This window comes from Ascidia mentula, chromosome 4 (assembly GCF_947561715.1).
Source record: "Ascidia mentula chromosome 4, kaAscMent1.1, whole genome shotgun sequence".
NCBI classification, from domain to species: Eukaryota; Metazoa; Chordata; class Ascidiacea; order Phlebobranchia; family Ascidiidae; genus Ascidia; species Ascidia mentula.
This window is the reverse complement of record NC_138569.1, coordinates 18,427,831-18,446,704: the sequence shown is the minus strand read 5'-3', so window position 1 is coordinate 18,446,704 and position 18,874 is coordinate 18,427,831. Positions and strand designations below refer to the sequence as shown.

The window sequence follows — 18,874 nt, the reverse complement described above, 5'->3', positions numbered from 1 at the left end:
GTGTAGATCAGTTTTGCTGATGTACTGAAAGGTTTTCTGAGGGGAATAAAAAAACTTGTGATTGATAGGAAAAAATAAAATATATTTAGTTTTGGTTCAGAACAGATGTTTTACTGTTTAAAAGTGTGACCGAAAGGAAATTTCGGAAATTAACGACTTAAACCAAGCGCCCAATCATGTTATGCAAATACTTTTGAACCACAATTTGTTTTCCAAGTAACGAACTGTTGACCCAAAAATACCACAAAATCGTTGACGTCACCAAATGTCTACGAATTTTATACAGATTATCCACAAGGTGTCTCTAGTCTAAGCAACTCCAAAACTAGGCGCCAGGCTGATGCGATGTCAGAACTGCTCTGTGTAGTAGTAAGAAAGAGCAGTGTGTACACAAAGGCGTGTGAGATTCATCTATCAATGTAAGATACAGTTGGTCTGGCAGTGTTCAGTGTGTGGGCAGTGTGGTACTTTTGTTTGAAACTAGGCTTCAATGCATTCGAAGGGTCACAGTCTAACGCACTTGAACTAGATTTTGTTGGTACCATTTTGTTTGCAACACATGCAACTGTATTGGCATCGTTAATCAGTATAATTTCTTTTAAGCAAATGCTGTTTGCCATAATTTCCACGTTTCAACTTTGTTATGTTGAAATTGTGCAGCAAATAATAAAAAATGCTATATTGTGATAAGCTAATAGCAGTAATTTTCGCTTTTTAAACTATAAACTTTTGTCACAGCTGATATTGTAGTTTAGTTTTCTCAGTAGCTGCTCAGTAAGTTAATAACCAAATGGAATCGCAAGGGTTGCAGGCAGATGTAACAATGTCCAATTCCTCAATCAATGCTGCAAGTCCCTTTAACCTTTCCAGTATAAGTGTAAGTGTTATAGGTGATGTCTTTATACACAAAAATCCTATCAATTTATACGTGTCAATTAAAAACTTAATAATTTTAATTTATTTACTATTGTGTTGGTCTTTGGGCATAAAATTTAAGGGCATCAAAGTGTTTACCATGGTGCAAGGGTTTGCAAAATTAATATCTGTATTTATTTTTTTCAGGTACCTGAGCGGAAACATTCACCCGAACTGCGATCCGGAATTAACAAATATGAATTTTCTGAAGGCAATTTAGTACCAGAAGCTGGCATAACTGAAAATCCACAAACATATTCACCATCTGTGGCAGTCACTGTGGCCGTACCTATTGTATGCATTCTCCTTGTCGTATTGTTGGTAAGTGGCAATGTAACATCGTTAATTAGTGCAAGGTTAATACGATGATTTTCTATTTGTACACCCAGTACATATTTGATGTAACTTAGTACACAGCTGAAGCCCATTGTCTGGGTTTTGTTCTTCTACTGCTGAAAAAAATATTAGTCTTACAGCATTTTTAATTTATGTTTGAAGTTTGGTCAAAATTCTGTTATGAAAAAAAAAATATCCCTGAAAATAGGACAGGTTAAATTCAATGTGATCTCAATGTGGGGATGCCAGTTTCCCTTCCATTCATAAAAATCTCAGAGGTGTTTTGGCGCCAACTGCATTTGACGATGGGGTAATGTTTTTCTGTCTAGCCGTCAGTAATGGAACACTGGTGTTTTGCAAGGCATTGGCATTTCTCCCAAGCCCCAGGACAATTTCCGATTTGAAATTAATGACAATTGTTTTCCGATTGCGCGCGACGGCTGCGTGCTTGATTAGAACAAATTTGGACTGGACGGGCTACGTAATGATCTCACGTACCCAACATGCAGTAACTGAAAACACCATACTCCGTGGCTGTGTGAACGAAGGCGATTGTTTTTTTTCTCAATTGGCACTTGTGTGTTGTTCGCTTCCGGTGGCTTTTATGCGCTGGGCTGTTGTTTTTGTTTTGATTGGCAGTAACCCTATTTCCACCCAAGCGTATCGCTTACTCTTTCCACAAAAGTCTGTATTGGGTTCGCAGTGTGTATTACCTAGGGTAAGGGGCGGGCGATGTTCGTTTTTGCGAAGTTTTGTGTTTAAAGAGTATTTGACCTATCGGGCAATACGAAACTTCACTTCCATTACGTAACCCTTGCTTCCTCCCAAACCACGATCGTGCGCTGTCTACAGGCGTGTCAGAGTGTGTTGTAACAAGTTCAGCAAATAAGAGAGGGTCCGCCTACACCCGTACATGGGTTATCGTGCGCAGGCGTTTGCTTGCCAGTCTTGCGCAAGCCGCGACACAAAAATCCGGCTGTCCGATCGATTGATTTGGAGCGAGCGAGAATTGCTTTACGTCTGTACATTTCATTCATAACGAGTGTGCTCTGGGCAAGCCATACAAATACGCGGGTAAACAACAGCAACAACCTGTGATTGCGGCCTTCATTTAGAGCGCAGTGTTTGCCTACGTCATCTTGTGTGCGCGACATGCCTTTGTCAAACCGTTCAAACAAAGTCATACAGGTCTCGTGTGTCCAGTTGTTCTGTAACGATTTGTTATTTCGCTATGCCGAATAATCCGCCTATGTCGAGCGGTTCTGAATAGCGTATGAATGCTGGCAACACCTGACACAATATCACCGAAAGAGCAAGATGAAATCGCACCACAGATCAACCCAACCCTTTCACAAAAGACCAGCACTGGTTTCGGCTACATTAGTCATTCATTCCACAGTCCTTCGAATCCGTGTTTCTACAGTAACTTCAATTTTGCAGTTAGCGCAATTACCAGTAAATGAACACAGCCTACGATACGCTTGTCCCAACTCGGCCCACGCACCTGAAACCCCTTTGTTTGTTGAGAAAAGGGTTAAATGATAATGCGTGCGAATGGCGGCTTGTTTCACATGCCTTGCGAAACACAACTATGACTCAATGTCGGTGGACTCTGGCCATTGTATCCTCTTTTGTTGGGCAACAAAGAATTGTTTCATCTCTGATAAGTAACACAACTCGGTCCTTGGCGCCTAGATTAAAATAACTCGATTATTTTTAAAGTATGCTCGGCTTAATCATCAAATTCCGGTTAGGGTTGTGTCCTGATGGTTAGGAGACGTGGGCGAATTTATGTGGAGAAAGTGGTGCCTGTTTCACAATGACCCATTGTAAACGGAATTCGATTCTGAGCCAAAATACTTGAAATGTCGGTTTGACGATAAAAATTTAACGGCCTTTCATCAAATCATTTCTTTTACGCAGAGGTTTGTAACCAAAGGTCGGCTTGCCTCATAAAAATGATCTAACTACTGAGGAGGGAGTATTCTAGCTTTGGTTTGCATTTGTATTTTACTGTCTTCGCATCTGATGCATTACAGGTTATCAGTAGATTGATTTAAAATGGTAATACTTTCTATTGTCAAGCTCAGTCGTTTGAATTGTGTAAAACCTTGTGTTTGTGTTTTGGATGAAAGGCAACGTTTTTGAATGTAATTTGTCACCAGCACTTTAAATACCAACTCGTTTTCGAGAAATTTTCGAAAAAACATTTTTTTCGCAGAAAACTTACCACAGGTTTCCGGGCAGCTTTTAAAAAAGTTGAATGCAAACACTTTCGCCAAAATGTCGAGTAACAACTTAATTTAGACACACGGCAAGCTGCGTCCACGTTTATTGGAACGGCAAACAACACAACAATACCGGCACGTGCTAGTCCTACAGAAACGGGTATAACTGGCTGTCCATTAAAAGTGTCGCACGTTTTTCAGAAGCTGTTAAACCGTACTGGAAGCATCTGGCATTTTCGCCACACAAAGGCTTTGAGAATTACAAGCGCTAACACGAACCGGAAATGACGTAAATGGTGTTAAAACTTGCGTTTTCTATTTACGAGTTGTTCCGTCTTCGAGTGCAGTAACTGAAGATGTGACTGTTGTTGAATGTTCTTGGGAAACTCGACTTAAATTCGGGCGTCTTTACCCAACATGCTAAACCAAGTCGCGCTTTTTCAATAATTTATGTCCAGTCGCGTTCCTCCACACCGGGCGCTATGTGGCTTCTTATGGCATTTTCTCGAATTTTCTCCCGACTTGCCTCTACAGGAATTGAAGATTCAAAGGGGTTAGGGATTTTCTATAGCAAAGAGGTTACCATATAGGCCTACTTGCTGGTATCGTTGACCGTTTTTTTGCAATACGATATCTAAACATGTTTTGTACTAACTCTGTACTATTAGTCATTGCAGCGCGATTGAAATCGAAAAGGCAAATTAAATTACACGTACGGGGCATCTGTTTTGTGTGTGACCCAAATCTTACAGACCCTCTTTCTAGTATTTTTTATGGTCATTTGACAAACAAGGATACTTCTTTCCAAAAAATACACATATCATACACATAGAAACAAATTCGTCTTTGTTTTGTGTTTATTAAATTTTTGTAATAGACTTACCATACATGGCTGTGTCATGGCTTTTAATCGCCCCACGTAAGACGGTATACAAATACCCCTATCTCAAGTCGTAATTTCATTCGCTTGGTGGCGTTGTACTGGCGCCGTTGTTTACATGTGTTCTACCCAACACGAACATGTTTTCCGTTACCAGCGAATAACATGATGTAAAGGCCGTGTAAAATGCAGAAAATAACTGTCTCAAAAATTCGTGGAAGCAGCCGTGACATCGTAACGTGCGGTGGGTGGGTCACGTGCCAAGGGACGGTGACAGACAGCATGATTATTGAATTAACCGCCCTGAGGGTGACTGGCGGCTGAATGTTGCAATGTCACATTGGATTACTTCGACAACACGTTTCGCGCCACTTTGTAACGCAATGGGCCTTTATGACTTCTGGTTGAACTTATGACGTCATGTGCGGTTGCACAATTTCGATCACGTGGTCGACAAGATGTCTAATTTTGGATCTGGGCATGTTGTTTTCGTTGCATTCGAACTAAGTAACGGTGACATAGCAAACAATGTGCATATAGCGGCATGTGTAGGTAATTCACATTAAAAATTTCGGCAAATTAAAGGTTTATCTATGTTTAAGATATTTTGCATCAATTTTGAAATATAAACAAACAAAGGAGTCGAAAACGCGTATTTGTACATAAGAAATACACCCAATGTTACGTCAAACGTATAAGGAAACGAAATGCTTGTAGTTTTCTCGTCCAGTGCCTCTAAGTCACGGCGTTGCGTCACAGCTCTTTTGTATTGCTCAAGAATTCCTGACGCTCGTTGGAAGTTAGAACTCTGCTCGGTTACTTAGCGGTTTTGTCCGCATGCAAATAAGTCTGGATCGGAAGGTTCGGATTGCTAGGCATTTCCCACGTTAATTAGATCAACGCACAAAAGGTGTCGAATTCCACCGCCAAGCAGAGTTTACCAATCGCTTGTGGTTTGTTTGCACTCCGCTGGAACCGGTTGTTAAAATTGATGAACCGACGATTCCTGCTTTTGACGTACACCGGACGTTAGGGGATTCCCACGAAACTGCTCCTATTTGTCGTAATAAAAGATAACGAATCTAATTATACTTTACAAAAGAGCGTTTGAGCTGATTTTCGACACTTTGTGTTTTGGGGCAAATGCATACATGGATTTAGAAAACTAAGTATTTCGGTCGTGGAAAGTCTTGTAATTTATGTGAAAAGTCACATCACAGATTTTGACAAAGACTTATAGACCCAAGAAAATAAACATTCTTTTTGCGAAAAAAAGCAAGCAAATTTTTAGTGTTAACGTCTAAGCCCTAAGGAGACGTTTTGATAATCACCCATCGAGACAAAAAATCATGTATAGGCAATTTGGCTGTCAAGAAGTCACACCTTAGCTGGACTGTGAGACGTATAAAGGTCTAAACAGTGGCCCAGTCCGTAGCTCAGTATATAGAGAGAGAAAATGTTTTTTGCTTAAAAGCGCGTCGAAACCACTGGATTGTAAATTTAGAAACGATACTTGCCGGTTGCCGCCAAATGTGATGCAAACTTTTCCGGGTAATTCTGATGCGAATTCCGATATCCTCGCTGTCCTCTGAAACACCCTCCGGGGACAAAATCCCAAACTTCGTTCATTTTTCCGCATTTGCTCCATTTATAGTTGTCGTCGTGCATTTAGTCACAAACGCTTAAATGTTATTCGGGTTTGTCTTCGATAGTTGCAATAAAAAGCTCAGCAATATAATATCCGACCCCAGAGCGGTTACGTCATCGTCTTGTGACTGGAATTAAGTTGGAAGATTTCTTTTTTTGTTGGCAGCTGCAGTCCATACAGTTTTTGCACTTCCGCACACTCCGCTTGGCGAATGTTTTCCAAACAGCTTGATGTGAAGTGGAATGTAAAGTTGTACGCGATTGTCTTATGCGTTTGATGCTTAACGGGCTTAAGCTACCTTAGCATTTAGCTATATAGTATATGAATATTATTTGCGAGGACAATAAATGGCACCTCAATAATTACAAATCATTTAACCTGCGATAATTTTAGAAATCTCGCCGCATTTGTTGCGAGAGAATCTATTTCTATTCTTGCCACCGTTACACAGAAATAAATGGCATATTTCGTATAGCTCTATTCAAATATCCAATTAAATGGGCGGAAACGGTTCTGCTTATTTCAATTGGTTGCGCTTTGTCTTCGCATACCATTATGAATTAGTAATCAAACAGTCGCAATTTGTGGTGGTTCGTCTTTTCCTCTTTGGCCTCAAGGCGAGTTTGAACAAATCGGCGAGGTCTTGCAAAGGCCTTCTGGCAGGGCGGGCACGGGGCTTATGGCAGTTCTTTGCATGCGCCCTTTGTTTTTAAATTGGCGCCCTAGGACTTGTCCATTGTGCAGACTTGAAAGACAGGCGTTGTTGTGAGTGTTTGCTTTGGGAGGGAGGGCAGTCAGTTGCTTTGTCCCATCTTGGCATGCTTTGTTGTAAACTTGAATGAAGTTGTCAGGCAATTAGCATTGGCGACAGAGTGCCTGCTTTCTGGTTGCTTGTACAAAACTTGTAAGCCACCTGCTGGACCCCGTTGTGAAAGAGTCAAGAGCAGTTACATGCAAATTGAGGTGTTTATTTCTCTTTCCTGTAACTGTAGCAGTGGACGTTGAACAGACGTCCATGCCAGGAAACGAATCGCTTTACTCCCATATATATCACACGCAAACCTTTGCTGCCTTTACCTCGCAATCAGATAAGTGCTTACTGAAATATATTTGGAACAAGTAAGTTGAGTTGGTAAAATCTACTTCGAGGCGTTTTTTCCGTGAAATTTTTGTTTCCGTCAGATGGCGCTTCAGTGCGTATGGTATCTTTTGGAATCGGCGTTGGGGCTCTCGGAGTTAATATTCAGTGGTTGGTGCGAGTGGAAAAAAAAAATTCCTATGGAACGCTTGTTTTAAGTTTACGCAAGACTGAACCAAAAACACAAAACCAGGCGGATTTAAAACCGAGTTAATGTTTTTTGCAGTGAACGTTTTATGAACTGCTGGTAGTTTGACCGAGTGGAAGTGAGAAATATTGTAAGAATGATGTACAGGGGAATGGGAGCACATTACCACTGTTACTAAATTATGGGCGAAGATTCAAAGGAAAATTGTCTGTTGGTTTTAGGGCAAGTTTTGTCATGATTTGTACACACACGTAAGCACAATACCCTGACCTTAGTCTATCGAAACATTTAACGATGACTTAACTCTTTATCGAAAGTTTGTTGTTTTATTGTGCGAAAAATTGCAACACGCTGTCGAACAACCAACAATTCCGCCATGTTTCTGCTCCACCGCCTGTTTGTCAGAAGCGTTTGATGTTTGGATACGGTTTGATAAATCATGTTTACTTCTTTGGCCACTGTCACCCGCTGCTAGGTTAGGATGTGTCAATTACACGCCAGACGCTGGATTTGCTCCTTCAAACGGATCTTTCCGTCGGGCTTTCCTACTTTTCGAGGAGTCGGCGCCCGTTGCAAGGTCAATTAATTACCGCCATTATTCTCTGCTTCCGTTCCGTCGACGGTCGTAATCGCTGCCTTTTTTTCGGCGACCCGTGGCCGTTTCCTCTGCGATAACGCGTTTTGCCCCCTTCTGAATAATGCAGGAAGCTCAGGCGAGATGGGATGTCAGGCATAGTGTGGGCGCCATTTTTTCTCCGAAAGCGCTCTGGCTCTATCACATGACCGGAAGCGTGACAACCTCTATTGTTTTCTAACTGTGGCGTACTTATATGTGCTTAGAACCACAAGCAGTGTGTTTTGTATTGTCACACAGGACCAAGAGTGTGTTCAGTTTGTATGCCGCCCACAATCCACAGAGAGGTTGGAAAAAAGCTTCAGGTTTGACCTCAACCGCATCTCGTTTCGGGTGGTTTGTACATGAATTGCGGCTTGGAAAGTCTGTATATTTGTAACCGCAGTTAAGGTTATACTTAAGGCTAGTAGTGGTCAAAGGCAGTATCAGCTAGCGTTCAACACCGACGCCTACGTGCGTTGTAATGTTAGGCCGCTCATCCTATGACGTGTATAATGCCGCACAATAGATTGGAGGTGCGCAAGATGTGCAAGGGGATGTACGCACTGCACGCCGCAATACTTCCTTAAGGGATATTGACGCCATAACCCGTGGGCGAACTCAACGTTGTTGTGGGCCATAAAGCGTAACTGTCATCAACATGTTGACTAGTCTCCGGTTCCTCAAATATCATGGATCGATAAGTAAATGCTTTGAATCGTTTGACACAGGTTGCGGGTGCGTTTGTCAGCAAAAGAGCGGTGCGTTTCTCAACACCGACATAACAGGGTATTTCGCTATAACAACTTGGGCTATATGTAGAATTGATGTTTTGACTGATAAGAATCGCTTTCAATTTTTACGTGCGCCACTGGGGAGTCGTTATTTCGAAACAGTTGTTTTCGTTTTCTTAAAATATGAGCAGCGAAAACAAACAAGCTTTTACGATATATTCTATTTTTGTGTTTTCCCCATCCCAGCATTGGATTTTTATATTCTTTATTCTGTGCAAACCAAACGAAGAAACGATTTTGATTTATAGAATCGTAAATTTAAATCTTGCTCACTTTGCAATAAAGCACAAGCCAACAGCAGAGCTTGTCCGCCTTTCACCCGCCGTATTAAGAGCGGAAAGACGGGATTTGGAAATTATCGACCGAGCTTTCCAACGCTCACCCGCTGTCATTTGCCGCACCGGCCACCTGCCGTCTTTACGGCGGTGACAGCGTTCTCACCCAATTAGCCACTGGCCTCGGCTCGGGGCGTGCGCGCGAGTAGGCAATTTCGACAATTTTCGAGAGCGGTACACTTCATGCGGTTATCAGTCTGAACGTCGTAGGATCCGAATGACGCAAACTTAGTTTGTGCGTTGGCCACAGGTAGGCCGGTTTGCCCACTGCCTGACCAGTTCCGTGTGAGTTCCCCGCTGTTGTGGCAGCTTTTGAAGGAAGTTCCTTGAAGGCTTATTGCAGAAAGAAGTGAGCGCACCCTTGTTTGTTATTTCAAGGCATTGTATTAATGATGAATAGGCTCTTCCTTGTCGGTTAGTGCAGAAAAAGAGGTGTGTAGTTTCGGTGTCCCGGTAAACTTTGCCGGCGGTGAGATCAGAACATTGCGACACAGATCATTGTGTTCCATTGTTGCACGGTTTAACTAGTGACAAGTTTGCTGTCACGTTCCATGACCCCAGATCCGCGCAAAAAGGCGTGGGTGCATTTGAAGTATTTGCTTAAATTAGCGATAAAAACCTGGGTGTCGAACCTTTGACAAACATGAATAAAAACCATTGGTGCACTGCCAGTGCAGGCAAGGCCCACTTCCACAGTCCAACAAGGCTCGTTCATAATCACAACACCGTGCTGTTGTCTACTTCCCGGCATTCTGAGACCTTTATTTATGGCTTTGTGCGCTTGAATTGCATTGATAAGAGAAGCACAGGCGTACTCAGAAACGTATTGTTGTGTCGCGGTCACGTGATCTGTAATATCGGGAGTCCACGCTCGAGTAACCAGCCCTTGTTCGCTTGTCGCAAGCTCTCCGCAATGTTTGCGTTGCGACAATTGTCGTAAGTGTGGGCTGGCGTTTCGCATTGATGGCCGAATTTAAGGCGGTCTGCGCGGTTCGGCCCAGTGTAGAATTACTTTTAATAACCAAGTTACGCATGTGTACTGTGGATACCCCGAAGGAAAGTTTGTTATTCAAATATTGTGACTGCTCAGATTGATCGTGAGCAGTGATTTTATGTTTGTTTATATCAAATGCTATTTGCCCAGGCCGCATTGTCGTTAGTGGGTGAGGCGGCAAGTGTTGTTTTATTTATTCACAGGCACTAGCCATAGAATGAGGTGCTTTGTGCTGCTTTTTTATTCAGCGTTTTTTTTCTTCAACCTAAACCCAAACCCTTTCATTGTGGTTTCCCTAATATTTGAATCGTTCGTATTACAGACCTTTAGCGCTCATAGGACTTGGAAGCGATTCCACAGAAGCAACACGAACAGTAGCGGCATCGCACCTTCCAACGTTGAAGCCCAATATGAGGAGTGTGTACCTCTAAGTGGAGTAACGCTGACAGCCTGCACCAAAGCTGAAATGCAGATCGTACAAGAAACCGATCTTGATTCCTCGCCAAGGTGAGCGACTTTAATTGATGTTTTTCACACCAGTTTCGTGGCTTTGGTTGAAGTCCGTTAATACTAAATTGGTTTCTTAAATTACAACGTTACGGTTTATTTTAGAAATTTCATGTTTTGAGCTAGTACTGTGCAAGGCTTTTCCGCGGCAGTGGAATATTTTGTGTGTCTAGCTGTGGGATATTTTATTCATTTGTGTACTCTATAGGACCTTACACTTCAATCACCATAATTGAACCTTCTTTAATATACAAAACCTCCACTGAAATACTTTTTCCATAACAGTAACTTCTTTTGCAGAAACACTGACGCCAACACCGACGATCCGTCGACCAATTGCAATCGTGACTCCAAAGATGACGTCATAATTTGCACGCGAAAGCCTCTGAACAACAAATTCCTCAACGTGGACAATTCGTTACCGTGCGAACGTCCGAACACACTCAAATTCCTTGCCGCGTCCGTGGCCTTTCAAAATACGACCGTGCCGGCTCTAAAGCGCCTGCCCTACACACCCGATCCAGGTACGTGGATATTGGACGCCATTGGTAATATGCCGAGTCACCGTTGGTCGTGGCGCCTCCACAGTGACGTTGGTGCTACGTCATCGGGTTTTAGTTTGTGAAATCCTGCCAAAAAGAAGCGCCACGGATTGTCTGTGGTGTAAGTTGTCATTGTTTGAATAGAAAGTGATGTAAGGACAGTTTTTATAGCGTCGCGATTTTGATCACTAAAATTTTAACTTTTGAGTAAACTTTGTCAAATCACTCCTTTCGGGTATGTGCGTTTGTGGTCATGAGCGACAAGAATACGAAAAAACGAGAATTTCGTTCTCGCCAAAGCAAGGGTTCGCGATCGACCGATCCCTAAAGTCGCATTCAGTATCTGCCAACGCTCCGGCCGCGCAATCACCGTGAAATTCTGCTGACAAAATTCTATATTTTGCACCTTGTTTACGTAACTCCGCTCTGACGTATCTGACGTAAGCTTTACAGCAAGGCTTGCGCCACATCCTCGATCTCACTGCGAGCACAGGAACTCAGTTTTCGGGCATAAATCAACTCGTCACTTAGCTCATCTGCGTATCCACTGGGTGTTGTAGGCTTTTTAGCCTGTCGACCCCTATGTTGGTGTGTGGAAGGGGGTGCGGTCGAGGGGACGGCACAGAGTCGCGTTTTGTCCGCATCACGGCCCGATTAAGCTTATTTATAGCAGTGTGCCATTACGTTATGCTGTCTTTACAGGCGTGTTAGGCGCGAAGTTAATGCAAACTGATGTGCTGTTGGTAAGCAACGATGTAGTAAAAGTCGCTGTAGGACGAGCTCGTTAGCTTAGTCGCGTCGTTCGTGCGAACGAGTGGTTGACAGGTGTCATCAGTTTCTGCCTACAAGACCATTAGGATCAGCACCATCGTCAGTAGCTGACATGTTCGACTGATCGTTGTAACTGCACTGACGCACACAGACTTTCGATGACCTCGATGTAGGTCGTTCAGTTCAGTTTGCATGTACAAAGTTAGCAAGGACACTACAAAGCTTAACAGCAGCCGCCCTCCAAGCTTAGTTTTTTGCAGCACCACGTGAAGTATGTTTATTTTGTGTAAGCAAAACAGGAGGTAGGCATTGACAGGTGACGAATAACTTCCAGAGGATGTGTTTCCGCTGACTTCAGATTACCTTAAATGAATCAACCAAGCAACAGATCTCCGACGGCAATATACAATCTAACATCCCAGCCCACATTGCACTGTAGTGAAATTCGCCTTGTAGTTATTGAGGCTACTGCGTCAGTATACAGATGTTAACTTTTTACAGCAACCTCCTATTCATCGAAAAAATAGAATCGCATTTATTTTTCGTAAGACGTGAAACATGGGAATTTTCAGATTGAGACCAGAGATTGTGGGACGGTATGTTGAATGGTTGACGTAAACGCAGGCCCAGCCAAAAGCGGTACAAAACGACACATACATTTAGTCGCGTTTCAATTGAACGAGGATACGCACTGCGGTGAATAAAAATAGCTAGCTTCGAGTAGTGACATCATGCGTTGGCGCGAACATTTGTTGATGAAATTTATTCGGGTGGTTGGTTGGGCGCCCGACGTCGTGCCCGCTGTGTAATGGTGGGAATCACTATTTTCGCTTGCAACCCGTTGAGTCAGCTGTGCTCACGCTCCGAACGCGTCATTTCTTCCTGCCAAGAAGTGAGAGCAGGGAGAAGTGAGGGTTGCGGCTGCTGTTGCTGTAAATGCGACCTGCGCGATCGAACGGATTAAAATTACGGCGGTTTGTCGCAAACACTGGCGGATGTCAGCGTGATTTTCGAGCCGTCAATCCGCTGATTATCGAGCTTACTACATCCCCTTTTTCTCACATGAAACCCAGCCGCTGCGTAAATAATTAAAAACACTGTGCCAGGTATCACACGCCGCGTCACGGTAAACGTAACGCTCAATTTTACCAGTCTATTGAAAAAAGCAGTCGTTGAGTGCAGGTCAGGGCAGGGCAGATGTACGTTGTTGCGTTGTAATAAGCTATCTCCTACCTGGTGATGTGCGCTTAATGGGTTTTCGATTTGCAGGCAATTGTACGTTATTAAAGTGCATGTAATCAGGCTATTATTGTGACTGTTGGCCAATGCAGATTATGTGCTTGGAGACAACGACTACAGATCTGCATGTGAGGTGGCCATTGAGGCCGAGGACAAGATCGCTCCCCTGTCGAGAAACATGAAGTCAAGAACAAAACCAGGGCTCCTGGAAAGGTAAGTTGGCTGCATTGATGTTGCTGTTAATCACTGCTTTGAGCCTGTGTACGGTTTATTTATGCAGATTACTACATTCTGTGCTCATTATTCACAACTTTCTTTGCCAGTTTGTTCACTCTGTTACATTATTGCAATGTTCAGGCTCATAAAATTCACTATTTACACTTATCTCGTACAATCTAAGTTATAATCACACATTTTCTGTGCTGTAGGATTATGTATAGTGTTTGTGTCTTGTCACCAGTATATTTCTCACTGGTAGTAGTAATAAATGCTATGTGATAGTGCAGGCAACAATGGCATACCAGGGTAGTATTTATTGTTATTGCCAGGTATGACTGGTATAACACATTGATAGTTTGTTTTTTTTCTCCTTGCAAGTTATCTTTAGTCGTGTAACTTACACCATGTAAATTGATGTTTATTTTGCTTCACAGAAGAGGATCCAATGTGGCGCTGACTATTTCGCTGAGAGCTGGCGAAAAATCCAATTCTTCCAACCCAGTTACCTCAAAATCACCGTAAGTATTCCATCAAACTACTAAATGACATATTTTGGGAATTACCTTCGGTCAGACTGTCACTTATCAAGGGAATGCAGTAAATCCATGCCTGGTTTATATGCAAATTATCTTTGTTGGTAATTTTAGATGATTCACAAACATGCTATGTATGTTGTATTTTTATGAGGGCATAAAATATAAATTATTAATCAATATAGAACACCCTTTCATGGTAGCATCATGACCTGCTATTGTCCTTGAAATGTCTTTCGCTTAGCTACACCATATAAATTGTTTGTTTGCAACAATACTGTTTAAACCTTGTGCTACACGAAAAAGCTTGCAGTCATTTTTGCCGAAACAGTTTACATACACTCTACACCTTGAAAGAAACTATCCTGTAGTAACAAACTATTTTTCTGATCTTACAGCAAGCCTCTGGTCTACCTCCAGCAAGCTTCTTCACCCCTAACGCCCGAAGAGATCCACAACAAGGCGTGTGACCTAACCAAGCTACAGAAAGAATTTTGGGAAGTGCCCATGAACCACCCCTCAGAAAAACACTTTAACATCGCCGGCCACGGCACCAAGAACCGCTATCGTACAATACTACCAAGTACGCCAGTCTTAACAATGTGTATTGTATAGATACATCAAAAGCTGTTGGGTATTTTAAGTTCTGTATACCAAACCGTTTGTTTGGTAAAACTTATATCGCCTTAAGGTGGCGTTGTACCCAAAATGTTTATGAGATCTACCTTGACTGTGTAAACAAACACTGGAACTGAAATCGACGATAACAATGCACTTAACTGATTTTTTATTTATATAAGTCGTTCATTGCCTTTAGTATTTTTTTGGCCATAACAGAAGAAAGGCAAATATTCTTGGAGTTGTACTGTACGTCGCTCCTTAATGTAAGACATTTCCTTGAGAAAACAACTAAAGCTTCGAGAAAGGCTATTCCTTTAGTAACAAACCCGCATATTTGCAGACGATCACAGCCGGGTAGTATTGGAGATCGAAGATGATGAAGAGGAAGGCGACCCTCTCTTCACTTACATCAACGCCAACTTTATTCGAAACTGCGCGCGACTTGGTCCCCCGGGTGAGGTCGAGACAAACGGGGAAAACCACTCGTCACCTGTCACACGGGATAAAGCCGCGTTCATCGCCACTCAGGTGAGTGTTGTATGTAGGAAGGTATATGTTGTATGTAAAACCACTGTACAGTGTTGTAGCATTCCCCGTATTAGAGTTGTATTTTTGTAACACAATGTGTGTATATGTCATTAGGGTGTTTATTTTGGTTTTTAAACCAGACAAACAAAAAACGTTTGAAATAGTTGTGTAGAGAGCTTGTTTCCACACAGACGCTGAATAAACATGTTGACAAATTATTAATTTTATCATAAAATCCGTCTTTATATTCGCCAATAAATATAAACTCCCCGGTGACACATAACTGATTTAATCTGGGATAACGTTTGACAAACTCAACAAATTAACTCTCATGTAATCGCCTGTTAGGTTGCATTGCTCCATACTATCAAATTAAAACCTTTTTGTCGGCAGAAACCACAACGGTTGTACCATGTGGAATAGCGTCATATGCGAATATTTATACAAATGTGAGTGAAATAACTGACCCCATGTTTTGTGCAGGGACCGATGGCGAACACGATCGAGGATTTTTGGCGTATGACATGGCAGCAGCATGTACGCAGCATAATCATGATTACTAAACTCATGGAACGAAAAGAGGTAACCGATCAGAAAATCCCTCGTAAACCCCGGTGGGACGACAGTGCGTTTTTGCCGAGGCCTTTTTACCGTGACCAGACATGAATTAAGAATGTAACGCTTGTCAGAATAAAACCTTTCCGTTGTCGCGTCCACGCGTAGGGTTTTCTTGAGGAGCATTTTTGTTAATTGAGAAGCACGGCCTTTGTTTTGTGCGAACGTTGGCCGATCACAAAATCGTTTTTTTTTTGCGCCAAAAATGTTGCGAAAAAGCTGGTTTCATTTCTGTGTTTATTTAATATCTATTTAAACTTTATGTTTTTCTTCCTCAGAAATGCAGTCGCTACCTCCCCATGAACGTGGGCGAGAGTGAAGATTATGGTGGATTGACTGTCAAGGTCGACTCAATTCGGCATTTTGAACATTTTGCCGTCAGATCGGTAAGATACTTTGCAATACAACTAAAATAACAACCAAACAGTTGTATATGTCTCCAAGTAAACTAACTGCATACCCAAGCAACTACCGTATAATGTGTTAATAGATGCAAGTTGCATAATAAACGGTTTTTTAAATTTTGAAAAACTAACTCATTGCGATGCACGCAAGTTGTAACCTGACGAAGGCCTGCCGTACATAGAAACCGAAAAATCTATCCCAATAAACAGTTGCTTTGCCAAAAAGGCTCAGATTTACGTCAGCAGTACGCATGGCACCTTCAGCAGCTAATCTGCAACCTTAACAACAATTAAACTGTTTATTCCACAGCTCATTGTTAGCAACGCGGACGGCGAATCTCGCCACATCCGACACTACTGGTACACGACCTGGATGGATCACGAGACTCCAGAGAAGACTCGGGGACTCCTTGAACTTGTACAAGAAGTGACAAGGTGGAACAAGGAGATCCACGGGCCCATTGTCGTACACTGCAGGTTTGTGTTGCGGCTTCCATGATCAATATTTTGGTTGTTTTTGATCAGTCTGTGGGATGGAGCACATTTAAACAGACAGATTTGGGCATATTGTAGTTTAACGAATTAGAGCTTGAAATCGGAATTTATAATTGTAATGCTAATAAAAAATATTTTTGAGCTCTAATTCTGGTTCTAATCTAATTTCCTGTTGCACCAAAAATTTCATTCCAATGAAAATGAATTTCGATATGGTGTGAATTAAACTTGTTTATAGTTGTTTTTTTACTTGATTTGTTTACGTAGGGCAACATGTTTGGCCCATTTTAACAGAAATTTAATTTGTTTCAATTAATTTTCTTTAATTTATTTAAAAATAATGCCTTTATCCATTAGTTTTTCTACTTATTTTAATGGCATCGTTTTTCGTCTGCAGTGCTGGTATCGGGCGCACTGGTTGTTACATCGCTGTGTCGGTCGGTTGCGAAGAACTCCTGAAAACCGGCAAAGTCGATATTTTGCGCATTGTCTCCCAGATGCGACTCGACAGGTAGGCAGTCTGCTATAGTATGCGCATTTATATCCCAAACTAACTCCTCCAATGCGTTTGTATTGTATATTGTACAATATTAACACTGCCGCTTGCAACCTGTTAATTATGTCAAATTTGTATCCACTGATCCTTACTTCATAAACCAAAAGTCTGTATCATCAACACTAATAACGTTTAAATATCATTGAAATATAACCTACACATGCTGATTCCTTTGGTCATTTCTTTAACATTGAAATATAATGTTTTCTCACAGAGGCGGAATGATACAAACTTGGGAGCAATACCAGTTCGTCCACCAAGCCCTCAGTCGTTACGCTCGTATTCTAGCCGGAGAAAACGTCACCACGCCATCGACAACCGGTTCCATACGCAGCCCCCCGGCCCCGGTACCTACCACCCCCCAACCGGTGGAACCACAGCGCCCACACACCCCCAAACACCGCCGCTCGCTGTCCGGGAACGGTCTACCGGCGCCAAAAGGGCCCAAAGTGTGTCCGAACTCTGTGGAGGTGGAACGGACTCGCAGTGCCTCATCAAACTCCTCGGATACTGAGAAGACTCGCAGTTCAAAGCGTAAGCCCAAGCTGCGACTTGGAAAGCTGCGCGATAACAATGCACCTCCGTCGCCTTTGCCCAACGATGAAGCGCCTTCCCCGCGTCTTGGTGTTGTGAAAAGTGTTTCGTCGCCCACCATACGATCGCCCTTCGCTCGCCTCTGCCTTCAAGCGAAAGACCTCAATCGCAGCGCTTCTCCCGCCTCGTCTGTTAAGTTCGAATGGCCGGAAACGAGCAGGACTAATTCTCCTCTGGACGACGGCTCACGAGCGCCCGCTGGCGGCAAGGCGCGAGGACGCCCGAGCGACGAAAACGAGGTTTTGGGTAACAGCTCACCCGGTGGACGATTTTCCTTCGATTTGGGTCTGTCGCGTAACCAGAACGTGGCCACTTGCAATGGCAGCGCGCCGCCGTCTCCTTACTTCGACGCCACGCCGCCAGGTAGCGCTAAAGCCGCAACCCCACTGAACAACTGCACTCACTTCGTGTTCCCAACCGCCGAAAGCAGGTAGCGCTTCGATTTTATTACGTCTGCCCTCCCACTGTGCCACAACATGGATCAAAAATCAACCAGGTTTTAGGAAAACGGACACTTCTCCTTTTACTTTTAAGTATTATCGCTTTTTTTGTGCCATGCCCGATGCAGCCCGGCTTGACTTTGCCAATCTAATTTGCTTCGACTTCGGGTTTCCTGTTTTTATCCCCTAAGGTGGACATATTTCTCCTTTGCGCTCCGCATGCATTTTTGCCCTTCCTGAGACAAGAGATTTTGCCCACGCACAATCATTCGAACAGCTGCCCCTCCTTACGTTTAGCGCAGAAATATTCCCTTCTTCCGTTGCAGTTATATCCTTTGTACTTTTGCCCCTCCCGTTAATCTTGCGTCCTTACGATTGTCGACTCGATGTTTCCCAGACTTCGCCTCTTCCGTTTCTTGCTCTTATTCCCTCACTGCGCATGCGCGGACCTCTGTTCACTTCTATTTTTCAGCGACGCTTGCCCCGTTTTTTTTCTATCGTTCCCGCGTCTGTCGACATAACACTGACCTTCTGGAGCAAACCGCTGAACATCATACGTCAGTCAGCGTCCCCAGTTCGAAATATTCAAATCTTCAACCTGACTGTGAACGTACATATTGTCGATGCAGTGGATCTACTCCACATGGTTGTTTGTACACGAAGCGGTCTCTTCCTTTCAAGCGCATTTCGTTCGTGTTTTTTCTTTTCTTTGGGCGTCGCGCCTGTGTGTTTACTTTTTAATATATTTTTTACCACACGATTGCAAGTTTTTTTGTACTTT

At 42.9% G+C, this 18,874-nt stretch overlaps 1 protein-coding gene across 1 annotated transcript; it reads left to right on the top strand.

Moving 5' to 3' along the window:
- The first annotated feature begins 742 nt into the window (after positions 1-742).
- On the top strand, positions 743-18,853 carry LOC145899435 (uncharacterized). The gene is made up of 13 exons (XM_082988213.1): positions 743-877; positions 1,063-1,236; positions 10,352-10,536; positions 10,837-11,060; positions 13,181-13,301; positions 13,742-13,825; positions 14,239-14,423; positions 14,802-14,989; positions 15,473-15,571; positions 15,883-15,990; positions 16,319-16,485; positions 16,901-17,014; positions 17,274-18,853. The coding sequence occupies exons 1-13, from the start codon at positions 791-793 to the stop codon at positions 18,085-18,087; spliced, it is 2,550 nt and encodes an 849-aa protein (XP_082844339.1). The 5' UTR covers positions 743-790; the 3' UTR covers positions 18,088-18,853.
- Positions 18,854-18,874: the final 21 nt, after the last annotated feature.